This window comes from Phaseolus vulgaris, chromosome 8, assembly GCF_051622355.1.
Source record: "Phaseolus vulgaris cultivar YP4 chromosome 8, ASM5162235v1, whole genome shotgun sequence".
Classification (NCBI taxonomy): Eukaryota; Viridiplantae; Streptophyta; class Magnoliopsida; order Fabales; family Fabaceae; genus Phaseolus; species Phaseolus vulgaris.
In genome coordinates this window covers 51,629,984-51,641,497 of record NC_143505.1, presented here as the reverse complement: position 1 = coordinate 51,641,497, position 11,514 = coordinate 51,629,984, and the positions used below count along the sequence as shown (strand labels likewise).

Sequence of the window (11,514 nt, the reverse complement as noted above, 5' to 3'; positions counted from 1 at the left end):
AAGATTGATCATTGAAGACCAAAACAGGTCTGGGTGTGATTGGGCTCGTTTGGGCAAGTTGGACGAAAACAGGTCCAATGTCTCTGGAGTGGTCTCGCTTGAGCCAGATCCTGTGGGAGCTTTTGGCTTAGGCGAGTTTGGGCGAGTGTTTGGAGCATTCTAGCTTTCCTTTTATATATTGTATATTCTCCCTTAGCCCTTTCATCTCTATTTTTCCCTATAATTACGAAATTAACACAAATTTGAGAATAAATCGATCTTATTCATATTATAATCACAAAACATGTAAAAAAGTTTAAATTCATAAATTAGAGGCTATATTATACTTATTTTATCAATTAATATCCATAAGTGCTTGTATTTTAATATGAAATATTACTGAAATATGACACTCTACACTAAATTGGGAAAGAAATGACAAAAATTAATTTAATATAACTTGTACATAAAATAATTATTGTATGTATTAAAAGATGCTCTAAACTTAGGGCAGATGAATTGTAATGACCTTGTTCTTCGCCCTTTCACTTAAAAAGTTTGTGCTAGCCACAACTCTAATTAAAGTAATGATATATGTTAGTCAAAATACACTTATACTTCTAATGTAATGAAAACTGTAAAATTTACCCATGTAATAAGCTTTTCATTTACTGGATGAGTTTTCTTTGGAGTGAACAAAACCTCACTACTATGTAATCCCTTGGTATAATTACAATCAAATGTCAGTGAAACCCGTAGTGAATGACAAATAGTTAGTTACATAATTATCATAATTTAAAAAATACAAGTTAGAAAACTATCCCTTCAATGTATGGAGCCAAGAAAATATGTCTTTGGGAGTCATTCATCTATGTTTGCAAGTATTGTTGGATCTGGACCTTTGTGTTCCAAGATTTCTAGATGGATCGAGACTTAAAAAAAATCATATATTTTTTATTTGTCTTTCTCCACACTTAATTTTTTCATGTACCTAACACAATAAATTATAAGGGATGATAAAAAAAACAATAAATTATAAGGTAAATGTAATTATTATAATATGGAAAAAATAGACAATATAAAATTACTTACATGAGCCATAGTTGTGTTACTAAAATATTTAACATGGAGGTTCCACTAAGAACCTCCAATGTGTCTGGTAAAGAAATGTACAAAGGAACAACAATATTATCGACTCCAAATATTATTGTTTCCTCCTCAACCTGGGTAATATGGTTATAAGTTTAGATATTGGATCATCCTCAACTTTTATCATGTCATCATCATCAATAGCAGGTGTTCCCATAACTTACTTATCAATGTTAGTTCAACGTTGGTAGAATTTATGAAAATAATAACTAAACAAAAAGTAACACATTATAATACATATGCTCATGTTGAAACTAGCTTGACCAAATGTCTAGGGCAAGCCAAAAATATACCTAAAACTTCCATTACCAATTGAACCTTTGTATTGAGAAGAGGCACTCGAGTAGTAACATCTTAAGCTTCATTAACCACCATCCACATCTAGTCAGACTATAGAGGGACACCATGGATGGTTAACCCTCCCTCTATTTGTCTTCAAATAATGAATAGATGCAAGGGATTATCTTCAACATATAACTTACATTGGTTTGGTACATTAATGTGAGTATGATCTGCTAAGGGATCTGCAACAACAGAAGTCCCTTCAGTGCTCACTCAATTACGATTTTTTTAGCAATGATCTATGTAAATTGTGAAGTTATCTACCAATCTAAGTTCGTGCAAGTAGCCTTCGACATCTCATAACGGGAAGTTGGAGATATAAGGTCATCAAACTCAAGCCTTGTTGCCTGTGTTCGAGCCTTTATGAGGCATTGCTCTAATAATGTGTACATCCCTCCCCTTGCTATAGTAGATGAGGTGCATCATTCAACTTTTGTCACTTCTGGGGGGTTGTTATTTTTTCCTACAATGCAAATAAAAGTATGAGACAACCAAAATTGTAAGTAAAAATGTGTAATTATACAAATTATAAAAAACTAACATGCCACGAGGCATCCAATCCACTGACACAAAAAATGCATGTATTCCTTTAAAATTATCTATTATTTCACACATGGACTCTCACCTTTATGTTTTCTAAACACATACTCTTGTGTCAAGAAAGTATTGAAGTTCTTCCATCTAGTGATAATGGAAGATAAGACATTCTTCTTAACCACTCCCTAGTGTTGGGAATGTCAAAATTTTGTTGTAAGAAACATATAAAACATTAATCAATTGAATATATAAGTTAATAACAAAATTAATTAATAAGGTGTTCATACAATATGGTGAAGTACTTGAATATTTTGCTACATGAGGGTCTTTTTTGTCACTTCAACCTCATCCTATGATGGAATGGCAATAAAAACATGGCATCAAGTTGTGAATCCTAAATAGGTACTAAACTTAGCAACATTTGGGCTTGACTACTTACCTGAACGAAGATCTACCTCAACATGTATCATGTCCTTAGCAATTCATCCCGTAGTTACCTGATGCAATTGAGTAACAAATCTATCTAGTTCACTCTTTCCATTGTCAAATATGGAGTCCGCCATAACCTAAAAAATAATCTCAGTAATTTATTTCAAAAAATATTTCAAAACATTATAAAAGTAAAGGTTTAATACAAATATTGGCGAGCAAGTTGCAAGAACTCATAAACTCTTTTCTCTTACTCTTCACGAACACGATGTGCATTCATCCAAATTTGATCCATAACTATGTGTGTTACAAATTCCATCACCATCAATCATGCAATATGAATTTCTCACTTTTGTAATTGAAAGTCAAGCCCTACCCATTTGGGAAAAAAAATTCCATAATTCTATAACATATATAAACAAAATCTATTATCTTAAATTTGATAAAATTTTGACAACATTTTGCATTGGACTTCGAAGTACACGGAATGGAAGTGGTCACAAAGCACTACAGTAGTATGCACTCGAAGAACAACACAAAATGGTTTGACAAAATTTTATCAAATTTAAACATAGACTTACAATGTGTATGTATTAACAAAGTATGGAAAATAATTTTTCCAAACTGTCCAATTGAACAATTCAAGATTTAATACAAATGTTAACCATTTACACTAAATTTCAAGGAACTAAGGTCTTGTCAGTGTGTGCATGAATAATACTTAATTTAAATACAATTATTACAACAAAAGCATACCTATCATCCAAGTATATTATAATACATTTTACTTCTACGATCAATCAAAACTTCATCTTTCCGTGTAATTTCCCTAAAATATATTGTATAAATTACTTATAATTTAATCTCTAAAATTATAAACAAACTAATAACTTAATAATTAAGTCACTGCTAGGGACTAAAATAATTAATTAGTCCCTATCAATTTTACTATTCTTAAATTTCAAATTTTAATCTTAAACATCTAAATAACATCATCTATTGTATTAAATTAATTTTGACAATTGATTTCAATATTCAAAATTTTAAATTTAAACATATAAATAACATGGTTTCAATATCAAAGGATAAACAACAATAATCCAAGGGAGACATTCATGAATTGTTGTGATTGAGATCCCCAAGAATAATACTATGTCAATTTTTTTTTAAAAAGAAGGTTAAACAATTAACCTCAATAAAGAACGTTAACCACTCACAAAGGATGAAGAAAACTAGCTTTGACTCGCCAATGGAGCTACAAACACACTCGTCGCGATCATCGTCAGAGAGAAAACACAAAATTGTCATTTTCACGAAGGAGAAGGTGAGGAAGAAGAAGCTGCATGTAGGGATTTAAACTATTTTACGTCAGACTCCCTAGGTTCAAACATAAAAATTAAAATTTACATTGGACACTTAGGTCATTTGATTTAAGTTTTGAATTTTATGTTTGACCATATGGAGTCTGACGTAAAAATATTGTTTTTAAATACAAAAATACCATCTCATTTTTTAACATTGTTGGTCCCTAGGGTCAAACATAAAACTCAAAATTTACATTGGACACTTAGATCATTTGAAATAAATTTTGAATTTTATGTCTGACACTAGGGAGTCTGATGTAAAAAAGTTGTTGGAATTCGACGTAAAAAAGTTGCTTTTAACATTGTGTGTTTGGAGGTTAGACATTAAAATTTTTTCCACTAGTGTTGCCAGTAAAGTGAAGGAGAAGACCACATGATAATAAAAAAAATGGAAAAAGAAAAGTTAAGATAACAGTTGAGAAGGGTGTCACCATGAAAATGGATTAAAAGAAATGACTATTGCGAAAAATAATAATAAAACTCTTATAAACCAAAAGAAAAAGACAATGAGTAAAATTATTGTAAACTAACATTATCAATCTATTTAACACTTTCAACCATCTTTACTTTTCACAGTAACATTTTAAGAAATCAGGATCATTTCTACCTTTATAGACAATAATAATTCTAGATTAATCATTTGTAAATGTCTATTTTGAAACAAGTTCAGTATATAACTATTGTTATTTGCGCTTAGAAACAATTGAAGATGTAAAATTAATCTATTTACAAAATAACAACGGTATATTTGTCAAGGACAATCTTTATATAACTATCATTAGAAGACATTTTCTAATCTTATTTTTGTAGTAAACATTATAGACAATTCCAATACACGTTTCATTGTATAACAGAAATTAATTTCCGCAAACCTAATCATGTTCATCGAAGTTTGATTTTAGACAAAATATAAAGTATGCAAACATAGTTTTAAAAATAGTGAAACATACAATGAAGCTGAATTATTTTCTAAAATGAATTAGGAATATTCCAAATATGAATTCAAAACGTGCTCTTATGCATGAAAAAGTTTGGGCAACCAAATAACGTGTAACTATTTCAATTAAGTTACTTTTTTTTTTCAAAAGCACTTTTGTAAAGCTATACGGCTCATAGCAATTATGTATTCCATTTCTTGAAAAAAATATAAAATTAGGAGTAAAGCAAAAGCTTATTGTTGAAGTACAATGTAATGATAGAAAAGGGAAATGAAAATAGGTAGTGACTTCTAGTTTTGATGGCTTTGTTTGTGTTCTCTTCCAAACTTATTTGGTCCCTTCGCTTAGATTTGTAAGGAAGAACTTTTCCATGGTGTCATAATCTTTACTCCTTCCATCTCACAAACTAAGAGAAAAAGAGAGGGCATTTTTTAGCCATATTTCATCACATATAAGTTTACATACACTACTATAAAATTATTAAATAAAAATCAATTTTTAAAAAAATAATTAATTATTATAATAATTAAATTAAATATTATTTTAAAAACTAAAAAAATATTAATATCTAAATTAATTTCTATTAATAATAAGTATATTTTAAATTAATATCTAATTAACTATTTAGTTTTAATTATTAATTATTTAAAATCTTGATAGTTTATTAAATAACAATTTAAAGATTTCATAGGGTATTCTGGTAGTAGCATTAGTTTAGCTAAATAATTTAACTAAGTTATTTAATAAGAGAAACTATTCTATAAATTTGACTATAATACTGAAAATTGTAATTATATATGATTTTTGTAGTCATTTTTATGATTTCTTTTAATCATTTCTCAAAAAAATTATTCACACACTTTGTTCTTCTCTTTATTTGAGTTTTTTATGCTTCCAACGGTTGCTTCTGTTGAATTTTTAAATTTAAATGTCTTCAAATGCATGTGAGTATTGATTATATTTTATAATTTTGACTATATATTTTATGGGCTCTATTTTTTTCTTGAAAAATAAATTGAATTTCATTACTAATAAAGCTAACCATAGTATATAAGTCATGCTAAAATCTATCCAAAAGTGGAAGTTCCAAGGCCTCATTCCAGGACTCTAGAAGTATTTAGAATTGCAGTGTATATTAATATAATAATGCAAGCATGAACTATAACTTGTGGAATAATTTAGTAGATCACAACATAATTAAGGTTTAATTATCTTGTTAATCTTTATATTGAGAATAAAATTTAATTTAATCTTAAAATTTTTAAAAAATTTAATATAATTTAACTTTTTAAAAAAAATAATTTAACATAGTTCGTTAGATTATTCTCATTAAAATAAATTTACCATATTGATTATTTCACTCCATATACATTCAATCGTTTTAAAAACATTGGAATCATCATATTGTATTATTTTAAAAAATTAGATCCATTGAACTTTTTAAAAAAAAGTTAGAATTAGATTAAATTAAAAAAAAAAATTGGAGCAACATTGAATTTTTTTTAAATCTAAGAAATAAAATTGCTTTTTTTTAATATAAAGATTAAAAAAGGTAATTAATCCTATAATTAAAAGTTATTTTTCTTGAAGCTGCATATATATAAACAAATGACCTAGGCATGGAGTGCTTTAGACTACTTTTTAAGTAACTTTTATTGATATTCAAATGTGATTTGGGTATTTCATAATTCATTATATTATTGGATATACTCATCTTCCAAAAAAGTATGTGGTGTTTTTCAACAACATAAAAAAAGTGGTATATATAATTAAGTATATTTAGTAATTTTTTTGTATTTTGACATTTTGGACTGCATACCCAATCCACTATTAAAATTCCAAAAATCTTTATACATTCATTTCACATATTTTATAGATTTAATTCCCATTCTATTAACATTTCATAGTAATTATTTCATTTTAAATATTATTTCCTTGTTACTGTTGTATTTATTTATATTATAACTATCAACCATACATTGCATAGTACCAAGCTCTAATAAGTTTTTTTTAAGATACCACTTTGTTTAAATAAATTTCACTAAAAATCACTAAAATAATAATAAAAAAAAACTCATAATAACCACATATGATCATTCCAATAAACTTCACATTCAAAACTTTAGTTTGAACTTGGAAGAGCAGAAAGAAAAAAAAGCATCATTCAATCAGCTTTTTTTTTTGTAAAAGAAAAAAGAGAAAGGTTGATGATTCATCCCTTTCCTTCCCATTCTGACAAAAAAAAAATCAAATGGGTTTTGAGACTTTGTATCTTACAGCACCTTCAGTCTTCTTGGTGTATCACCTCACTCAGCACAAAGTTATCAGTTAATTTTATGACAGCTTCTTGCATGCTTGCTCCAACATCTCACCCCTCTCAAAGCTATCAAAGACTGTTAGCCTTTATGTTTTGAGAAGTTCCAACATATATATATGTACTTATTTATATATATTTATATATATTCTACCCTGAATTGTTCAAGGCTTTTGGCTTGAAAGTTGAAACCAGAAACTGCATTAGTTTCCACTGCAAAATTCAGTGGATGGTTCCTTCTGCACATGGATTGTGATCCTTTCATCTCTTGGAGGCTGACATGGGCATGCTGTGGCTATGAATTTTGGGACAGCATCCCCTGGCATCAGCACAGGCAAACTCTCTGCATAATTCTGCTTCATCATCTGCATATACCATTAAATTCAATGTTAGAAAATATTATTAACAAAACAACTTCTACATAAACTTAAGAATTCAGTCACAATACACAGCAGTGTAAGGATTTTTTACATTATTATATAATTAAAATCTGTCATCTATAATCAATTTATTAATTTTATCAGACTGATTTACCATGTACCCTTTTTAAGGTGACTGTACATGACTACCAAGTATCCTTTGAATAATGAAGTTATATAAGTAGTAAATAAAATATTAGAAATCATGTTAAATGGTTCTTTGAGTAGGTAAAAACTCCTCAAATTGTCTCTTAATATTAGTAAAATCTATCACTAAATTGATAATTTTTCAGTAGTTAAGCACTACTTATGTATGTTTAGCTTTTAAGAGTTAGGAAGTGCGATGATTACCACAACAGGAAAAGCTGGTTTCTGGTAGGAGGAAGCTAACTCTGATTGTATTTGAGTCTGTGGCAAAGATTGAGGGTTGATGATCCCATGTGACTCAAGCAAAGTTTGAAGCCTACTCCAATGCAAGCAGCAGCAAAAAAATCCACAAATGAAGAGTAAACAGACAAAGAGAAGGGCTAAGCCCAGAGGAAATCCAATTGACACACGGCTTGCAGCAGTATCCTGAAGCTCCATTTCTTCACTCTAGTTTAGTGTTGGTGTCTCTCTTCTGATGTAGAATCTGAATCAGTGGAAAGCTAGGGAATGTTTAAATAAGAAAATAAGTGAAGTGAAGCACCTTTGCTTTAGGTTAGGTAGTTGATGGTGGTGGGGTGTAGTTGTTAGTGGGAGGACTGTGGAGAGTGACACATTTATTATTGAGCTTCATATGAGTCAGTTTAGAGTGAGTTGTGACACTTTTCTTTCTGTACGGAAACAAAATGGTTCTACTCCACTTCTGTTTATGGAAAGAGCTAGAAATTCTCTTATGTTTGAGTGTTCACAAAATCCTGCTGTGTGTTTGAGTGAAAATTGATGAGTTTAAATGAAAGTAACTTATGTTTTCAAGTGACTTGATATGAAAAATAATGAGTACTGAACTCACTTTGCTTCAATTTTTTTGCTTCTAATCCCGAATTTAGTTGCAGTCATGTTCTGAGAGTTTTAGGGACCATGCTATGAAGAATGCCACGATTTTTAGACTGCATGGTCCACTTCTCCTAAAAGGTACCTTTCACCAAATGGTGAAGGACAAAGCAAAAGTCCCTTATAAGGAAAGTCTAGTTTTCAATCCACCACATACCCTGTTTCCTAAATTTGAGTGTTGAAGTATTTCTCAGTAAGAGAAGTCACAATTATTAAAGAAGCTTGAAGTAAAAAAAAAAACAAGTGAAGATGTTTAAGAAAATTTTGTATCCAAAAGTAACAAGTCTCATCAAATTCTAATGTAAATTATCATTGAGCAAGCTGAATAAACTAGTATAGACTTGCTTGTTTGACTTAATTATAAGTTTGGAATTTGAATTCTGAATCCTATCTGATTCAAACAACATTATTTTATGTAAAAGATACATATAGTCTCTTCAAAAAATATCATATCATTGTGTACCTTTAGATGGAAAAAAATATCATAAAAAATGACTAGTAATTTTGGGAGATCACCACACCCCTTTGAGTTGTGCAAACTTAAAATCAAGCATGTTAATACGAGTCACATTTTTAGATAATGAAATTACATGTACATTAATATTTTATTGAAAGTCTTAGATTTGTTGAAGCTAAGTGATTTATTAGTATCTTTCTCCTTCAATTTAAGCACTATGTGAAAGACTAACCTTAATTTGTTCCTTGAATGGTTTTCAAAACATGAATTAAGTCTATGAAACCTTAGGGACGTCAAACTATATTGTATCATAAATTACTAATCAACCAAATTCAAATTTGAGATTTCTGCTGCTCTTGTTTCCTGTTTCATGCTACTACCTTTGCGTATCTCAAAGAAATTTATTAAAAACTTAGGCCAACTGCTGGTTTTTAAAACAAGGAAAATAATCTGATTTGGGTTTGCAGTTACTGCATAATCTGTCAGAGCAAGTGTTATGCAAAAACTGCTGCTTTTTCAGGAACTTGATATGCAGAGAAAAATATTAATTTATCTTGTTACATAGCTCTCATACAATGTGTATCACACGTGTTTGGAAGTGATTTTTGGGTGAGGAGGGGTTTGGGGATGCTGCAAGGTAACAACATATGACTTTATCTTTTGATGTTAGTTTTACATTTGTTTTGGTGATCTTTTTAGTCACATTGAGTTTAAAACATTTTTTTTATACGAGTAGTATCTATTAGAAAATTATGTAAATTAATATTATAATATGATTCTCTCATGGATCATTGTGTATCTCTATTATAATGGAATATGATGTGTGAGAATTATAATTGAAAGATCCTTATGATGTGCTTATTGTATGCATTATGTATGTGTTATCTTACATGTACTTTTATTCAAATTTTTTTTAATGAAAGTAGATGCGACATTGCACTATTAGTATATTTTGTGTGTTAAAAACCCACGTAAAAGTGTGCACTCATATTAATGTTTTTATTATTACATGAGGTGCGATTATACCAGCACTAATGCACTGGATCCCGTCAGAAAGTAGTACTAGGATGGGTGACCTCCTAGGAAGACATTGAACGGTTAGTATATTTTGTGTGTTAAAAATCCACTTAAAAGTGTGCACTCATATTAATATTTTTATTATTATTATTTGAAAGTATGGACAAAACCGCTAGCCTAGTGCTTTTCATAATTATGTTTATACATTTCGCTAAATTCTATATTGCACCTTGTATATTATTTTATTATTATTTTTATTTTAATTGAGTGCAAAGTAAGGATTTTGATGATCATATCAAAAAAAAATTTAAGATTTGAAAGTAGAATTGTGATTTCAAAATTTATTCAAATGATTTAAGATATTACAGGAATGATTTTTTTTTTAATAATTGTTTGAGATATTAATTTTGGAATTAGTTGTATGTTGGATTTATAATGTGATCAACTCTTTGTGATTTATTTTAATCCAAATAAATGAAAAAAATTTACCTATAGAATGACTGTTAAATTATGAATGGTTGACTTATAGGTAAATTGAAATTCATTATTTTAAGACATTTGTGGATCACCCAGAAGTTGATTAGTTGTTCTTATAATTAATGGATATAACTGTTGGTAATAAGTATGCGTTATTAGTTTTATTTATATATCCAAAGATAATAAATACTCCAAATTAATGCATATGTATTACTGAATAATGTTAATATTATTAATGACATTATGTTTTGTGTATTAATGTATCACCCAAAGGAGAACATTAGTATGCATAGAATGTTTGTTATCTGAATTTGTATTGTATGTTAAGTTTATGACTCAAAGTAATAATGTGAAGTATGTTTTAATTGCAGTATCTATTCTTGTATCTTTGCATTTGCATGCTACGTCTGTTCCGGTCTTTAATGGTTTAATTTTTTTTTATTGGAGTGAACAAGTCCAAATTTCACTTAGGTGTATTTGATCTTGATTTGTCTTTTCAAATTGAGAAATCTGTTGTTGTTACTAATGCTAGTAGCAATGAAGAGAAAGCTCATTATAGAGCTTGAGAAAAGTCAAACACACTTAGTTTGATGTTTATGTGAATGAGCATGACAAGTAACATTAAGTATGTTCTTCCTAAAACTGATAATGCAAAAGAGTCTATGAAATTTGTGGAAGAGCTCTCCCAAATTGCTGATAAGTTTCTTGTTGGGACATTAATGAGTATCTTAACCACCATAAAATTTGATGGTTCTCATACTATGCATGAACATGTCATTGAAATGATAAATATTGAAGCAAGACTTAAGTCACTTTGAATGGCAGTGGATGAGAATTTTATAGTACAATTCATCTTGAACTCATTACCGTTTGAGTGTGGTCCTTTCTAAATGAACTATAATACCATGAAAAACAAATGGAATGCGCATGAATTGCACAATATGTTAGTTCAGGAAGAAGCCAGACTTAAGAATCAAAGAAATCACTCCATTAATTATGTGAACAATTAAGGAGCTGGAAAAAAAGCTTGCAAGAAACATGGAAAGGATAAAGGACC

The 11,514-nt window shown here is 29.1% G+C and overlaps 1 protein-coding gene and 1 pseudogene across 1 annotated transcript; both read right to left on the bottom strand.

Moving 5' to 3' along the window:
* Window positions 1-429: 429 nt before the first annotated feature.
* On the bottom strand, window positions 430-1,285 carry LOC150025645 (uncharacterized; annotated as a pseudogene).
* A 5,527-nt stretch (window positions 1,286-6,812) lies between these two features.
* LOC137826458 (uncharacterized protein At5g65660) lies at window positions 6,813-8,123 on the bottom strand. The gene is made up of 2 exons (XM_068632428.2): window positions 7,823-8,123; window positions 6,813-7,417 (listed from the first exon to the last, which is right to left on the bottom strand). Exons 1-2 carry the CDS (start codon window positions 8,054-8,056, stop codon window positions 7,256-7,258), a joined length of 396 nt encoding a protein of 131 aa, XP_068488529.1. The 5' UTR covers window positions 8,057-8,123; the 3' UTR covers window positions 6,813-7,255.
* Between the last annotated feature and the right edge of the window lie 3,391 nt (window positions 8,124-11,514).